Genomic DNA, 18,856 nt, shown 5'->3' on the forward strand with positions numbered 1-18,856 from the left:
ACGAATTTGAGGACAAAATATCAGAATGCACAGGAATGTCTCAGCAACAAAAGGACGACCTCGGAAGAGTATTGTTGCATTACGTACGCATGTTCGACAAGAAACCTGGAGTTTTTAGAATGTATCAATATCACATGGATGCCTGGCCCCATGACACATTCTGCAAAAACAGTTAATCCATACCGTGGTCACAAAGAGAGGCAGTGGTCCAGGGGATAAGAAGGATGCTTGCGTGGAATATTACAGAAACCTCCTTATCGCCAAATTGCAGTTCATTGCTTGCAGCGGATAAATTGGCGAGACTTGTTCTCAATGCCAGGGAAACCAATAAGATTATCGTTCCAGTATCCACCCGACCTGAAAACCTAGAAGAACAATTGCAGCACTTCCACGGAGTACAATTTGTAACTGGTTCAAATGGCTCTGAGCACTATGGGACTCAACTGCTGTGGTCATCAGTCCCCTAGAACTTAGAACTACTTAAACCTAACTAACCTAAGGACATCACACACATCCATGCCTGAACCTGCGACCATAGCAGTCGCACGGTTCCGGACTGCGCGCCTAGAACCGCGAGACCACCGCGGCCTGCTTTTAACTGGTGTCAACCTTCGTAGTTCGTACTGGCAAATTCCCCTATGACCTGAAAGTAGGAAATACACAGCATTCATATTTGCAGGCAGGTCCTACCAGTATTGCGTTTTGCCCTTGCGGTTAAACGTGAGTGCTGGTGTTTTCGTCACTACACTCGACACCGTGTTAGGGCCTGACCTATTACACAAACTCGGAGTTTATATATACACAACAGCTTAATAGCAACACCTACTTGAGATGAACATATAGAACTTTTAGACAAGATATAACAGAGGTTTTCAGCAACTGGTGTTTCAGTGAACCTTAAGAAATCTAACTTTGTAAGAAAAGACATCAGATTTCTCAGTCACACAATTTCGCCCCCTGGGGTAAAGTCTGACCCTGAGAAATTATTAGGGATAAAAAAAATTTCCAGTCCTTTGCACAAAGCAACAGCTAAAGTCATTCGTAGGTTTGTGATCATTTTTCCGCCGGTTCGTTCCGAACCAATTCCTCAGTAGCCCTGCATTATTAGACCTATTAAAGAAGGACAAACAATGGAACTGGACGCAACAGTGCCAAGCTGATTTTGATAGTATAAAACATGCTTTGGTAAATCCCAATATTTAAGGAGATCCTGACATGAGCAAAGATTTTTGTATAGCGGCAGATGCTTCATTTTCGGGATTAGGACCCTGTCTGTTTCAGCTGGACGAAGGTGGGGGCACAGACAATGTTAAAGTTATTGGTATTGCTAGCCGCACATTATCAGAATGTGAACGCAGATATTCCACCACAGAGCTAGAAGCCCTCTCTATTGTGTGGTCATTCAAGAAATTTAATTATTATCTTTTTGGCAAACATATATGAGTCTACAGTGACCACCTGGCGTTAAGCTTTTTACTCACATGTAAGTTATTACATTATCGCCTTGCGCGGTGGACTTTGTTTTTGCAGTCTTATGATTTTGAAAATATATATGTGGGGGCAAAGACAATGTAATCGCCAATGCACTGTCACGGTTACCCCAAGGATTACCCGAGTTTGAAGAGTTGATAGAACAAAACACACAATTTAAGGTTATGCTCGTAAAAGACACAAAATTTAGAAAATATTTTTTGAAACTGTGTAACAACATGGCGAAATTGCAGGAAGAAGATGAGCGGTGGAACAAAGTCAGATTTCAATTAAACAATAACCCACCTGCACCTGTACGATAGCATTACAAGTTGTATAAAAATGTGTTATTCTATAGGAGAAACCTAAGCAGCGATGTGTGGTGCATTTATGTACCCGAAGCGTGTGAGAAAAGTTTAATTTGACACACTCATTTCACTTGGGGACACTACGGTGCCTGCAAGTGCTGTAAAAAGTTGAATGTTTACTGCTATTATCCCAATATGATTCGACGCACACAACAAATTTTCGAAACTTGTATTGTTTGCCAAAAGGCTAAGTCTGGCGATCTGAACTGTGAGACAGAGTTACATCCTATTTTACCAACAAAAAAGAACCTCTAGAGCTGGTATGCACAGATGCTACAGGTCATTTACCCCCTGAAAGAGGATGGGTGAAATACACTCCTGGAAATTGAAATAAGAACACCGTGAATTCATTGTCCCAGGAAGGGAAAACTATATTGACACATTCCTGGGGTCAGATACATCACATGATCACACTGACAGAACCACAGGCACATAGACACAGGCAACAGAGCATGCACAATGTCGGCACTAGTACAGTGTATATCCACCTTTCGCAGCAATGCAGGCTGCTATTCTCCCATGGAGACGATCGTAGAGATGCTGGATGTAGTCCTGTGGAACGGCTTGCCATGCCATTTCCACCTGGCGCCTCAGTTGGACCAGCGTTCGTGCTGGACGTGCAGACCGGGTGAGACGACGCTTCATCCAGTCCCAAACATGCTCAATGGGGGAGAGATCCGGAGATCTTGCTGGCCAGGGTAGTTGACTTACACCTTCTAGAGCACGTTGGGTGGCACGGGATACATGCGGACGTGCATTGTCCTGTTGGAACAGCAAGTTCCCTTGCCGGTCTAGGAATGGTAGAACGATGGGTTCGATGACGGTTTGGATGTACCGTGCACTATTGAGTGTTCCCTCGACGATCACCAGAGGTGTACGGCCAGTGTAGGAGATCGCTCCCCACACCATGATGCCGGGTGTTGGCCCTGTGTGCCTCGGTCGTATGCAGTCCTGATTGTGGCGCTCACCTGCACGCCGCCAAACACGCATACGACCATCATTGGCACCAAGGCAGAAGCGACTCTCATCGCTGAAGACGACACGTCTCCATTCGTCCCTCCATTTACGCCTGTCGCGACACCACTGGAGGCGGGCTGCACGATGTTGGGGCGTGAGCGGAGGACGGCCTAACGGTGTGCGGGACCGTAGTCCAGCTTCATGGAGACGGTTGCGAATGGTACTCGCCGATACCCCAGGAGCAACATTGTCCCTAATTTGCTGGGAAGTGGCGGTGCTGTCCCCTACGGCACTGCGTAAGATCCTACGGTCTTGGCGTGCATCCGTGCGTCGCTGCGGTTCGGTCCCAGGTCGACGGGCACGTGCACCTTCCGCCGACCACTGGCGACAACATCGATGTACTGTGGAGACCTCACGCCCCACGTGTTGAGCAATTCGGCGGTACGTCCACCCGGCCTCCCGCATGCCCACTATACGCCCTCGCTCAAAGTCCGTCAACTGCACATACGGTTCACGTCCACGCTGTCGCGGCATGCTACCAGTGTTAAAGACTGCGATGGAGCTCCGTATGCGACGGCAAACTGGCTGACACTGACAGCGGCGGTGCACAAATGCTGCGCAGCTAGTGCCATTCGACGGCCAACACCGCGGTTCCTGGTGTGTCCGTTGTGCCGTGCGTGTGATCATTGCTTGTACAGCCCTCTCGCAGTGTCCGGAGCAAGTATGGTGGGTCTGACACACCGGTGTCAATGTGTTCTTTTTTCCATTTCCAGGAGTGTATATAATTGGTATATATGATGTATTTTCAAAATATGTGAAACTTTGTGCCACAAAAACAACCACAGCTAAGACTATTATTAGACGTATACTAAATAACTACTCTCTGTCTGTTGGGAAACCGCAAGCGATCTTATCAGAAAATGCAACCAATTTTACATGCCATGCTTGGAAACAAAAGAGCAGCAGGTGAAACAAATATTGATATCCAAATATAGCCTACAATCCTACTCGATAGAAAGAGTTTTTCGTGGATTGAACAGGACGTATGTAGCCAACAAACAGTCTAAATGGATTGAATACTTAAACGTTTCTGAACAGGTATAAATAATCTTCCAATTTACAAAACAACAGTTACACTGTCGGAATTAATATACAATAGGAAAGAAAACAATGAATGGGTTAACCTCATGTCATCTGTTCCAAGACAACCTGGAGATTTAAATGAAAATGTAAGACAGGTATTGATCTCTATTACAGAACAAGCTCAACGCCTTAAGAAAGATTTTGACAAACAGCTACATGGTGTTACCAGGTTTGTGGTTAGAGAAAAAGTATTACTTAAAGCCCATGTGAAATTTTCTCTGTCAGCCAAGAAAAATGCTAAGTGGCAAGTAAGATATACTGGTCCATACGTTATTGTACATATTCCGCATGACGAATGTTATTTACTTGTGTATCCTCACAACGGTAAAATCAAAGGACTCTATGCACACAGAGACTTGAGGAAATTCCACGATGTTTAAGTATCACACTTTATATCTATCTATGCCAAGGTGTATGACGAGTGGAAGCACATGCAGTAGTTTCGTAAACGCTACGAATGCTACACAAAACACTTCACGGAAATGTATTGATCGGCAAGTGCGACATCGCTATCCGGCTGTGTTTGCATGACTACTGGACTCCAAGCGGCCCGTAGCGTGTTGCCAGACTCATTGTTGCGCGTGCGGTTGCTTGCAACTGACACATTATTGACTGTCAGCATAAAGCTGCAGGGCAATTTGAATAGGAAGGAAAAATCTACGTTCAAGTGGACTCTCATCGTTGTGCAAAGAGGTGTTGAGACTCGATTTCCTGACCTAGTAAATAAAGTATTAACACTACAGCTGATGATTTACTTCCCACATTACAAAACAAAGTATGAAAACGACACCCATGTTCACTGAACAGTACCCATGTTTGTGTATGTGTTAGTATTAAGCTAGAATAAGTACTAATCTCTATGAATTTCATTTGTTGCATGTTTATCTTGTCCATGAAGAGAGAACTATGAAACCCAGAAAGGACATTATCAAATAGATCCTAGTATAAAAGAGAGAGGAAGTGGAGAGCATAAGCAACTATAAGGAAGAATTTCTCCCATTTACTACTCCAGATACCCTCGCAGCCATACAGCCTGCATACATACATACACTAAAATATACGCCGTTCTTGTAAAACCTTTTTGTTTTCAGCAAAAATGTAACTGCAGAATCTCAGAAAAAACTTATAAAATGTTATGTTATTGTCAACATGCAAGTGAAGATGATTTTGTACATAGGAACAATGACACTGTGAATCGTCGTAACGAACTGAACTATAGATTTGATATAAAAGGTGATGTAATGTAATTTCCATGTATTTGATCTAAAAGACGATGTAATGTATTATCCATATATTTGATGTAAAAGATGATGTAACATAATATAAATGTATTTAATGTAAAGGATGATGTAGTGATTTTTGTACCTAGTATGTAAGTATTTTGTGTGCCCTAGTTTGTACGTTTTGTTTTCGTTGCTAAGTACCAGTGCCAGCACCAGAACTATATAAACTAAGGGATGAAGAGAACTCCATTAAAGAAATGAACAATGCCGTTTATTGATAAAATTGGGTTAAATAATGAAATTGATATTGAAGCAGAGCTATTTCTTCTTTTGTGATACCATGGGTCCCAGCTCCCGAAATTCTGGAAAATTATTACTATTATTTTAATTTTATGCAGAGAATTTAGATGGAGGCAACGATCTTCACGGCGACGCTGCTCAACAATAGAGGTATGAGAATGTGTTCATCTTTTTCCTTTCGTAGCCGCTACCGTCAATTTCAATATATTTGCTGCAACATTCAGAACCTGCAGTCTTTCTATTCATTTAATTTCGAAGTCCATGCATTTACGTTCTATGATGAATAAATGCATTTAGCTGTAATTCTTTTTTCCAGGCCACGGGGGGATGATTGCACTCAAGATGTGCGTACCTCTATCCCGTTCGTATGTTCACATACATTTGAGTGTGTACAAGCGTAACTTTATTTAAGACTCATTTCCTACACAGTATTAATGCTCTTTTGACCACTCATTCGCAAATGTACGTGGCCCCTTACTTGATATAGTCAGTCGGTCGTATTTTTAATAACATCATTTGTAATATTCAGTGGCTTAGTTTCTGCAATTGATCTTTGCCTTTGATGCATCAGCGCTTCACGCGAAATGTTTATTTAGCGACATCCACAATAACTTTTATTTCAAAATTTTCATGACCGACTGAATAACGATTTTTCTAACAATAACAATAGCAAAACATAATAATATAAGAGGATGCATTACAGTTCCTAATTATAGAGCCATAAGGTTCAGAATGATATAGTCTCAAAAATTAGGAAATATATGAGCAACTTACCGCAGAATTTTCTACATTTTCATTGATCAAATATTGCCGAACTTCAGTTGTACAGTAGTAGTTGAAATTAAATGACTTGCAAAGGATAATCACCAATTTTTTATCAACAAATTGAAAAAAATGCATAATTAATTTTTTGTCTCTCATATGTTCATGTCTGAAGTCCTGTTATACAAAGAAATTCCCATACTGTAGATAAAGTGATGTATGGTGTAATTTGATAATTTGTTTTCTCCATTTGAAGGGACACATTTTTCCAACAGTCCATTTTAAGTAGATGGAAGCATATGGCAAAATATGCTTCATCATGTGATGGAATTTTTATGTGGGATAGAGACTTGCAGTTTTGTCAAACAAGTCTGAGCTACAAAAAATGAAGGAGCCAACCATCTCTGTGAAGAACAGGAATTACAAGAAAAGTAGAGGCCTTGGTGCTCAAAGACCAGTTTAGCAAAATTTGCGGGATAGTGAAAAAAAAGTGACAGTCAGTCATGAGCAAGTTTTCAACATCATGCACGACATTTTGTGCTTGACAAAGGTCGCCATCAATTGGGTTCCGTGACTGCTCACAATCATTCAAGAAATCTTCAGAACTGTGTCAGCAGTGGAAACGCTGCAGCTGTGTCAAACCAATCCAGAGGACTTCTTTAGCTGCCTACTTGCCACAGACAAATGTTATGTATATAACAGTGACCCCAAGATAAAGAAGCAGAGTAGGCAGTGGAAGCATGTGAATGCAGTACTGCTGAAACAAGCAAGGACACATCCATGATTAAACAAGTTAATTCTAAGTATGTTTTGGAACTGCCATAATATCACATTAACAGATTACAGTTGCAAGGGAAAACCATTGCAAGGGTATGCTACTGAAATCCTCGATGAGAGTATGGAAGGGGTTGTTTATTGTTCCATGACAACCCCTAGCTAATTGTGTACAATTTCAGTCACAACTTTTACTTCTTTGGGATCTCAAATTATGTTTGAACCTCCTTGTGGCAAGGCACCCAGTCAATTCTTCCTCATTCCTTGGATGAAGAAAACATTGTATGGCAGATGTTTCCATAATGATATTCAAGGTGGAATACTTTCTGAGCAGCTGTAATTCAAATTCTACAATTGCAATCTTTGCCAAGTCATTCAAAGATAAAAAAATATGTGTTCCAATAAGGACAAATATAGGGAGAAGGTCCAACATCATAAATCAGTTTCATGGTCGCAGATAGAGTTTATCAAATGATGATTTAAAATTTTTTTACTATCCTATGTAATATTTAAAATATTAGGTTGTCCTCTAGAATATGACAGAAATGATACAAAACATTTTTGCAACTAGCATGTAATAAATATATTTGTACTTGTTGAAATTATCAAGTAGTTGACACACAACAATACACAGAATGTGTAGAAGATGTGGTTCAATAATTTTACACAGTCCACTGCTGTCTGTATGAGAAATTATCTTTCTTGATAACACTAAACTCCAAAATAATAATGTTGAGCTTACGAGTACCTAGGTGCAATGTGTCTACAGTTATAATTAAAAGATATTGCCACTAACTTTACTTCATTATATTAGATGTTGCAGTTTTATGTATCACTTATGAATCAAATATAATATTCTTTTTAGATATCAAAAGGAAGACATTTGTAAAAGGCATAGGCACAGAAATAGCAAAAATGCAATAATTTTAAATTATAAGAAATTCACCACTTGATATTGTATATATGATTTATAGTATTTCTTCCCACATATTTCCTTCGATCAGTTTGTCAATATAACACTGAAATGTGTGGTTTCTTACAAATTCTAACTTCTTAAATTTAACACTGAGTATTTGTTGTAAGACATGAACTTTGTTCCCTTTATTTACTGTTGAAATAAAACTAACTTTTTACAGTATTTAAATAAGCCTTGATAATGACTCAAATGATCACAGACTTGTCCTTATTATGTAAAATATTTTATAAACAAATAATGGAAACCATATTTGTGACACTTGGTTCCCTCATTCCATAAAGCCTATTTTTCTATGAATTTTTGAAGCAAGCCAAATAAGTCACAAAAATGATTATATCTCTCAAAAATACAGAAATTCTGCATATTCTTAAAGCAGATTACCACTAGTAATATTTTTTTTACCTACTGTTAGTATCTATTCAAGTCTTGATTATGCAAGATCAGCTCAATAAATTTGTTTTGAGGGCAATGTTACTCTGCCATGAAAAAATTTGACCAAACAAAATTTTTATCAGGAAAATGATAAACATGTACATGAAACCATTTACATAGACGCATGACTACATCACTAACAAGCTTAAACATATCAGTAACACAAGAAGGTATACAGGAGACAATGAAAAGAAATAAGAAATATACATGCAATAATTAGCTGTGAATGCAAGAATTTAATTTGAACAGAGATGAAACAGAACTACTAAGTGTAGCTATGGGACACTGGTGAAGCACCACCTTCTACACATTAGGAAAAAATAGTTGATAAAGGAAAATATCTATTTGGAATGGACTAGCATATTGTCAAAATAGTTATATACTTTGGTATCACAACTAGAACATGAGGGATGAAAACACTGAAAATGAAAATCTGTGGCTCAGTGTTTACATAAAAAACACTTATGTACTAGGAAGGAATTTAGAAAAAACATAGATTCAACATAAAAGAAACAAAAAGGCATGTATAATAAATAAGGTACTTGTTATATGATAGTTATAAAGGTGGACCAAAGTGATGAATAGATCATGACTAATATTGATTGAATAAAATTATGAAAAGTAAAAAACTGAGCAATAACAAAAGTGATATAGTAACACCTCTTAATAGTAACAGACAACTTCAGTTGCATTGAACTACATATTTTATTCATGCAATTAAATTAAATATTATTTGTTGTGGGTAATAGCAGTTTGCATTAAAACTCCATTACAAAATGTACAATTTTGTGTAGAAAATCTAGAAGTTTTTTAATTCTTCTATATTTATTCTGTGGTTTGTGGCAGTGACTAGTAACAAATATGTGGCTGTAAACTTTGTGACAATATACAAATCACACATATTTCTTTACAAACAACAGTTACATGCTCTGTTAAACACAGAGCCAATTAAAAGTCTGTATCACACCAAACACTTTGAATAGTCCAAATTCTTTTCAGTACCTCCACAAAATTTCAAACAATAAATGGAGCATTCTTGTACACTGATTTATCTCACATTCCAGTGCTGGGAAACATTGCTGCATCACAATAGTGGAAGTAAGGAAACTAATATCAGCAAAAGTGAAGACAGCAGTTGAGTACTTGAGCTGTCTAGTCCAACATAATCTGAAACAATAAAGAGCACAAAGTAGTGAAGTCATTTAAAATGGAATGTTTATAACACTCTTATAAATATGTGCTGCTATGATTTAGTATAGGTTTCTGTTTCCACTATATGACATTCTTTTAAAATTTGCATTGTGTGATATGGTTACTTAAAATAAAGATAACTGCAATATCTGTTTCTTCCTTTGGCATCTTCTCATGTAGTAGTTCCTCACCTCCACTGGACAACACAAACATCTACAACATTGCATTGCTTTAAATCGATAGGACCAGCTATACAAAACAGTAATAATTATATTAGTAAGATTAACATATGAGTTTAATGATGGACAGTACAATAAATAAAAGGATAAAAACAAAAATAAAAGTTTGCAATATTGCCATTGCTAGTGGATGACTATATTACTCATTAGGAGAAAATGGAAAATAACCACCTTCACACATATCACTTAGAAACAAACAATATATGCATTGGACACAAAAAGAGAGTTCAAAGTACTATGGCATAGAGTAATAAATGTCAAGCCTATGACAGTTGTATATGAATTACTGAAAGAATTGTGTTGCTCAAATCATTATACAGCGATAATAAACATTGTAGTCCTGCAAACTGGATGTAAAACATTGAGTTACTTAAAGATTCAGTATGTCATCTTAGTTCGAGTGGTGAAACTGACACCAGATGTTCTAGAAAGATTAAGGACTTATTATTTGATTGCACAATATTGATTTTTGATACAGTGCATAAGATTAATGAAGATAAAAGATCCATTTATTCCTTCAACTGATGAGCTAGTCACAATTTTCAAGAAAATGAAAACAAGAAGTCTTTTAAGTTGCAGAAATAGCTATAATTTGTTTCTGATATTGATCTCTCTATATCTTATTTTGGGGGACCATTCGTCCTTCATTGAGGGTATCCACATATATGAATTATATGGGTAATCTGAGGCACTTTGTTTCAGTGGCCACTGACTGGTTTTATGTATAGTATTTCCATTACACAGACTTCTTATAAACTGAAATAAATGAAGATTGTGCATTAGTGAGTTCTGTGTAGAAACTTCTCTAACGAATCAGTGGTTCATTGTCATCCCACAAACTGTATTGAACGTTAACACCCTGTCCCTGTGACTATTCCCACGACACCTCTCCTCCCCTTGTCTCATCCGAAATTACTTGAGACTAACCGAAGCCACACTTATTTCCAGCTGCAAATACCATGACTTGGCCATATCCCTTGGGCAACAGCATTACTTACAACAATATCGGCACCAATACAAATATTATCACTGCTTTACAACTCAGGATTCCTTGCACCAAGAATAAAAACATCAAGAAAGTGCACCCTATATTGTTGAAAGATAAATAATTCTAAGAAACAGTTTGTGCTATAGGCGTACAAGAAGGACAAGTACTGTATTTTCCAAACGAAGAATTAACTGTGAAGAAAATTTTGTATATTATGGATGCAGAATTGTCGAATGTTGAATAAAAATGAAATGATTTTTTCACATATTTTAAAAACAATCTAATTGATTTTGTACACAGATTATTTTTAATGAGGGTGAGATGTGGGTCCAAGAAGCAAAATACCAGTCAAAGCAGTGGGTGAAAAGACCAGGTGAAGTCTATTTCATCTGCTGAAGGTCATGGGTCATGCTTCCAGGGACTAATAAGCAAGCTTAGTAAACGAAGTGAATGAAGAAATATACCTGAGAGAAAGCTTGATAAGCAAAATGATAAATATTCTTCAGTGTTACGCACATGCTGACACAGCTGCTTGATATATGAGAATACTTAGGGATTTGAAGCAAGAATTAATGAATGAAAAGCATCGTCTGGATCATATTTTTTTGTTGTAATTGAAGACCAGTCTCGACTTGACTAGCAGAGTCAACTTTTAGGCTGGGAAAAGGAAAAATGAGCTATGACAACATAAGTATTACAGAAGTACAGGACTATAAATATTAGTGACATGGTATTACAAATAACCCTACAATATATCTATACCTAGTGGGCTAGTACTTTGACTCAATGTAAAGAACATACTTCCATCATATAATAAAGAAAATTATTAAAATCGAGAATCTGTAAAATTAATACATATGAATGAGTTGTTACAAGACAAAAGTAAAAACACAAGTCTTGAAAACAACACTACAGTAAATTGTACATGTCATAAGCCAGAAAGTGAGACGTTAACAAACTCATCTTATTTGCGTTAATTTGAGTTCTTCATCTGTTAAAATACAACCTGAAAAGCTTGCTTTGATTTAAAAAAATAAAAATACCTGTGACTGATATAATTGTGGCACACAATACTGGCCACTCTGTTTCTCCCACACTATAATGTTGCCTCTCCTTTTCAATACTTAGCTCTAATACTGTTTGCTGGAAGTTCTGGCTGCTTTTGTAACTAGACTCCTTTAACAATTTTAACTTAGATCAAATAAAAAGTCCTAAGTTTTTTAATTTTCCTATTACCGCAAGTTCTTATTTGTTACGGCACCTTAGTTCATGCTGTTTTAATGATATTTGCAGTCACATTGTCGTTATTATTTATGGCATTATTCTTATGCAATTTTTATGTTGTCTTGACTCATTATGTGTTACGCCAGCTTAGATGTAAAGATGATGTGCCAGAAGAAAATCAGCCATCGTTACTTTAAAAAAAAAAAAAAAAAAGATTCAGATGGCTATGTCATTCATTATACCAAGTACCGGGAAATTTGGTGACAAAGTATGCCCAATGCAACAGTGAAATTCGAGCAAGAATCGCTATGCCCAAAACTGTATTCAATAAAAAGAAGAATCTGCTGACAAGTAAGTTAAGCTTGGAATTAAGGAAGAAAGTGGCGAGGTGCTACATTTGGAGGATTGTGCTGTACGCAGCAGAGGCGTAGACCATGAGAAGGCCGCGCGGAATTAGCCGAGTGGTCTGGGCGCTTCAGGCAAGGACTGTGCGGCTGGTCCCGGCGGAGGTTCGAGTCCTCCCTCGGGCTGGGTGTGTGTGTTTGTCCGTAGGATAATTTAGGTTAAGTAGTTTGTAAGCTTAGGGACTGATGACCTCAGCAGTTAAGGCCCATAAGATTTCACACACATTTAAACATTTGACCATGAGAAAAAAAGGGAAAAAGTCTTGAAAGTTTTGAAATAAGGTGCTGGAGAAGAATGTAGAAGATCAAGTGGACCGATCGGGTGATGTACTGAGGACATTAGGAGAGAAGAGAGACAATCTGAATACAATTCTTCATAGGAAGACCAACTGGATCGGACACATATTTAAACACGGACGGCTCATACACGAGGTCATTGAAGGAAAAATGAAAGGCATGTTAGGACCAGAAAGAAGAAGAATTCAGCTTCTGGATGACATGGAAGATGGAAAGAGATAGAGCACAGTGATGTGCATCAGAAATTCTCTGTACGAGGACACAGACGAGCCATTAAGCAGAATACTACATAATAATAATAATATCCCAATGAATATCACGGTTTCTTGAGATATTTCGTCAATTATGAAGTACGAGCTGCTATGGTAACTAACGCATTCGCCAGATTTGGCCTGTAAGGTGACTGCGCTGAATACGAACCATTTTTTCCTTGCTTTAGAAACGTGATCGTTCCCTGCCTGACAGAGACAACTTATTGTTTCCCTGACAACTGTACTTTGCATGGTAGCCCGTACTGACCGTCTGGGTCGACAATGCACTGGCGATGGCGCTCGTAGGCGAACCCCTTGCAGACGCAGCTGCCGGCCTCGCACACCATGTTCTTGCCGCACTGCGCCGTCAGCTCGCACGCTTCCCGCAGCTTCACCCCTGTAAACGAGGCAACCTCATTAAACACAGCCCGTTTCTCACTTCCATCACGCCGTACTTGTTGTCTACACTACTGGCCATTAAAATTGCTACACTACGAAGATGACGTGCTACAGACGCGCAATTTAACCGACAGGAAGAAGATGCTGTGATATGCAAGTGATTAGCTTTTCAGAGTATTCACACAAGGTTGGCGCCAGTGGCGAGACCTACAACGTGCTGGCATGGGGAAAGTTTCCAATCGATTTCTCATACACGAACAGCAGTTGCCCGGCGTTGCCTGGTGAAACGTTCTTGTGATGTCTCGTGCAACGAGGAGAAATGAGTACCATCACGTTTCCGACTTTGATAAAGGTCGGATTGTAGCCTATCGCGATTGCGGTTTATCGTATCGCTATATTGCTGCTCGCGTTGGTCGAGATCCAATGACTGTTAGCAGAATATGGAATCGGTGGGTTCTGGAGGGTAATAAGGAACGCTGTGCTGGGTCCCAACGCCCTCGAGATGACAGGCATCTTATCCGCATGGCTGTAACGGATCGTGCAGCCACGTCTCGATCCCTGAGTCCAAAGATGGGGACGTTTGCAAGGCAACAACCATCTGCACGAACAGTTCAACGACGTTTGCAGCAGCATGGACTATCAGCTCGGAGACCATGGCTGCGGTTACCCTTGACGCTGCGTTACAGACAGCAGCGCCTGCGATGGTGTGCTCAACGACGAACCAGTGCGCTCGAATGGTAAAACGCCATTTTTTCGGATGAATCCAGATTCTGTTTACAGCATTATGATGGTCGCATCCGTGTTTGGTGACATCGCGGTGAACGCACATTGGAAGCGTGTATTCGTCATCGCCACACTGGCGTATAACCCGGAGTGATGGTATGGGGTGCTACTGGTTACACTTCTCGGTCATCTCTTGTTGCATTGACGGCATTTTGAACAGTGGACGTTACATTTCAGAAGTGTTACGACCCGTGGCTCTACTCTTAATTCGATCCCTGCGAAACACTACATTTCAGCAGGATAATGCACGACCGCATGTTGCAGGTCCTGTACGGACCTTTCTGGATACAGAAAATGTTCGACTGGTGCCTTGGCCAGCACACTCTCCAGATCTCTCACTAATTGAAAACGTCTGGTCAATGGTGGCCGAGCAACTGGCTCGTCACAATACGCCAGTCACTACTCTTGACGAACTGTGGTATCGTGTTGAAGCTGCATGGGTAGCTGTACCTGTACACGCGATCGAAGCTCTGTTTGACTCAATGCCCAGGCGTATCAACGCCTTTATTACGGCCAGAGGTGGTTGTTCTGGGAATTGATTTCTCAGGATCTATGCACCCAAACTGCGTGAAAATGTAATCACATGTCAGTTCTAGTATAATATATTTGTCTAATGAATACCCGTTTATCATCTACATTTCTTCTTGGTGTAGCAATTTTAATGGCCAGTAGTGTAGTTTGGCAGTTCCGGACGCTCAGTGAAAGCTTAAGAAAGTAAAGTGGTAGAACAATAATTGTCTCTGATGTGATGAAGCATATTTACCAGATAACAGAAGTAGGTATCTTCTAAGGGAGGGGGAGGAGAATGCTCTTATCCGGCACCAGTGAAAAAGTTCATAGGGGCCTTACCTCGACTTCTCACCGAAAAACGTCGAAAATAAAAATCGTCGGAACGTCGTAGAAATTCGACCAACTAACTTAATCAGAAACCTGAGAATTTTATATTAGCTAATAGTTTCTCATAAAATGGAGCTGCATCGATCTTCGGGGCATAAACGTATATTTAGATACATTCTAAGGCAAAACAAACGACACACCACGAGGCAATTATCCGAATGAGACGGAAATCAGTAGATGTGATGTACATTTACGGGCATACAAATTATTAAAATATGAGAATAATTGTATCATTTATTCAAGAGAAACATCGTCAGAAACTGACCAAGTCAGTGACGCGTTGGTCCACTTCTGGCCCTTCAGCACGCATTTATTCGACCTGGCATTGATTGTTAGAGCTGCTGGATATCCTCCAAATTCTGTCCAATAGGCGCGTTACATCGTCAAACTCACAAACTGGTTGGTGGGCCCTGTCCACAATGCTCCACATATTGTCAATTGTGGAAAGATGAGCCGACCTTGCCGGCCAAGGTAGGGTTCTCAACGACGACGACAGGCAGTAGAAACTCTAGCCACGTGCCTGTGGGCATTGTCTTGCTGAAATGTAGTCCCACGAAAGCGTGCCGTGAAGGGTGACAAAACAGGGCATAGAATATCGTCGACGAACTGCAGTGCTGTAAGTGCGGTATCACTTATCTATACCACCCCAAGGACGTCTCAGTTGATTATGGAAATGCGAATTATGTCTGAAGTCGATAGTGGCCGCGCGGGATCTGGCTGACCCAGTGGTGTGCACCCGACGAGGCACGAGCGGCCCTGGACTGCAAGCGCCCTTTGCCGCCGTGATGTAGGGCGGCCGGCGGCAGCGACTCATCCCACTTGTGCTCGGAGCCACTTCGCCCCACGGAGCTATGTAGACACCATCTAGTCGCATCTTCAGCACCAGTATACATGTTTTCGTACAGAGAGAAATTTTTCCTTGTTGGCAGTGTGGTAGCTGGATTCTGATTCTTGCTGCGTATTTGTAATGAGTCTTCGTTTACTTGAAGGAATAAAAGTTAAGCAGATCTTCTGTTTGTTGTGTTATCCTGTGCGCTAATCATATCTGCAACTGTTACCGCACAGCTCTGTAGAGCACCTATCGTCACAGTTGTGTATGAAGTCGTACATACACTACTTGTCATGAAAATTGTTACACCAAGAAGAAATGTAGATGATAAACGGGTATTCTTTGGAAAAAAAAATATATTATACTAGAACTGACATGTGATTACATTTTCACGCAATTTGGGTGCATAGATCCTGAGAAATCAGTACCTAGAACTACCACCTTTGGCCGTAATAACGGCCTTGATACGCCTGGGCATTGAGTCAAACAGAGCTTCGATCGCGTGTACAGGTACAGCTACCCATGCAGCTTCAACACGATACCACAGTTCATCAAGAGTAGTGACTGGCGTATTGTGACGAACCAGTTGCTCGGTGACCATTGACCAGACGTTTTCAATTGGTGAACAATCTGGAGAATCTGCTGACCAGGGCAGGAATCTAATAACATTTTCTGTATCAAGAAAGACCCGTACAGGACCTGAAACATGCGGTCGTGCATTATCCTGCTGAAATGTAGGGTTTTGGTTGGTTGGTTTGGGGAAGGAGACCAGACAGCGAGGTCATCGGTCTCATCGGATTAGGGAAGGACGGGGAAGGAAGTCGGACGTGCCCTTTGAAAGGAACCATCCCGGCATTTGCCTGAAGCGATTTAGGGAAATCACGGAAAATCTAAATCAGGATGGCCGGACGCGGGATTGAACCGTCGTCCTCCCGAATGCGAGTCCAGTGTCTAACCACTGCGCCACCTCGCTCGGTGTGTAGGGTTTTGCAGTGATCGAATGAAGGGTAGAGCCACGGGTCGTAACACATCAAAAATGAAACGTCCACTGTTCAAAGTGACGTCAATGCGAACAAGAGGTGACCGAGACGTGTAACCAATGACACCTCATACCATCACGCCGGGTGATACGCCAGTATGGCGATGATGAATACACGCTTCCAATGTGCGTTCACCACTATGTCGCCAAATACGGATGTGACCATCACGGTGCTGTAAACAGAATCTGGATCCATCCGAAAAAATGGCGTTTTGCCATTCGTGCACCCAGGTTCGTCGTTGAGTTCACCATATCCGCGCTCCTGTCTGTGATGCAGCGTCAAGGGTAACCGCAGCCATGGTGTCCGAGCTGATAGTCCTTAGTGCTGCAAACGTCGTTGAACTGTTCGTGCAGATGGTTATTGTCTTGGAAACGTCCCCATCTGTTGACTCAGGGATCGAGACGTGGCTGCACGATCCGTTACAGCCTTGCGGATAAGATGCCTGTCATCTCGAGGGCGTCGGGACCCAGCACAGCGTTCTTTATTACCCTCCTGAACCCATCGATTCCATATTCTGCTAACAGTCATTGGATCTCGACCAACGCGAGCAGCAATATAGCGATACGATAAACCGCAATCGCTATAGGCTACAGTCCGACCTTTATCAAAGTCGGAAACGTGATGGTACTCATTTCTCCTCGTTACACGAGGCATCACAACAGCGCTTCACCAGGCAACACCGGTCAACTGCTTTTTGTGTATGAGAAATCTGTTGGAAAATTCCTCATGTCAGCACGTTGTAGGTGTCGCCACCGGCGCCAATTTTTTGTGAATGCTCTGAAAAGCTAATCATTTGCGTATCACAGCATCTTCTTCCTGTCGATGCAATTTCGCACCTGTAGCACGTCATCTTCGTAGTGTAGCAATTTTAATGGCCAGTAGTGTAGTAGTATGGGTGCCACGGAAGAAACCCATGTGGTCCTGTTTCTCTGTACATACACATCACATCTACCGATTTCCGTCCCTTTCGGATAAGTCCTTCGTGTAGCGACGTGTTTTTGTCTTAGAATGTATGTAGCGTCCAGTCTAAAATGTAACGTAGGCAGCTTTTTAATTTATAGGGCATACTGATATTGTAATGTATGTTAACCGGGGACCTAGAAACGACGGAGAGGCTCCGTCCCCGCCGCAGCCGCAGTGGTCTACAACCCCACGACGACTACCGCAGTCCACTTCACCCCTCCGCCGCCCCACACCGAACCCAGGGTTGTTGTGCGTTTCGGCCCTTGGTGGAAACCCCCTCCCCAGGGAACGTCTCACACCAGACGAGTGTAACTCCTATGTTTGCGTGGTAGAGGAATGGTGGTGTACGCGTACGTGGATAACTTGTTTGCGCAGCAATCGCCGACATAGTGTAGCTGAGGTGGAATAAGGGGAACCAGCCCGCATTGGCTGAGGCAGATGGAAAACCGCCTAAAAACCATCAACAGACCGACCGGCTCACCGGACCTCGACACAAGTCCGCCGGGCGGATTCGTGCCGGGGACCGGCGCTCCATCCGAATCCGGAAAGCCGTCCGTTAGACCGCACGGCTAACCGGGCGGGCCATACTGCCATTAGTATCGCAATATATCAGTCATGAATTTGTTTTGAAGAACGAATCTCACAAACATAACTCTAGAAGCAGAAATAGCTGTACTTCACTCACCCTTAGTGTGTTACAGAAAGATGCCCGTTATTCAGTCACAACAGTATTTTGCCATCTGCTCGTTGATGTAAGGAATAATAAACGTAAACTGAAATCTTATGTACTTGACAACCCCTTTACTCAAAGAAAAATGTCTAAAGTTGCAATAATTTTATGCACGCGCTTGTGTGTTTGTGTGAGAGAGAGGACATAGCTCAAATCATTGTACAGAGGCTGTTCGGAAATTCCCTTTTCTAATTTCTAGGATTTATAGAGGGGAGT

General features: G+C 41.1%; 1 protein-coding gene across 1 annotated transcript in view; it reads right to left on the reverse strand.

The window, feature by feature from the left end:
• Nucleotides 1-7,317: 7,317 nt before the first annotated feature.
• Nucleotides 7,318-18,856, reverse strand: part of LOC126267874 (uncharacterized protein ZC84.1-like) — a 214,398-nt gene continuing 202,859 nt past the window's right edge. Inside the window, exons 5-6 of the mRNA XM_049973187.1 lie at nt 13,268-13,396; nt 7,318-9,572 (exon numbers count right to left, since the gene is read on the reverse strand). Coding sequence (XP_049829144.1) covers nt 9,490-9,572; nt 13,268-13,396 — 212 coding nt within the window. The 3' untranslated portion in view covers nt 7,318-9,489. The remainder of the gene's footprint in view (nt 9,573-13,267; nt 13,397-18,856) is intronic.

The sequence above is a fragment of the Schistocerca gregaria genome, chromosome 1 (assembly GCF_023897955.1).
Source record: "Schistocerca gregaria isolate iqSchGreg1 chromosome 1, iqSchGreg1.2, whole genome shotgun sequence".
NCBI classification, from domain to species: domain Eukaryota; kingdom Metazoa; phylum Arthropoda; class Insecta; order Orthoptera; family Acrididae; genus Schistocerca; species Schistocerca gregaria.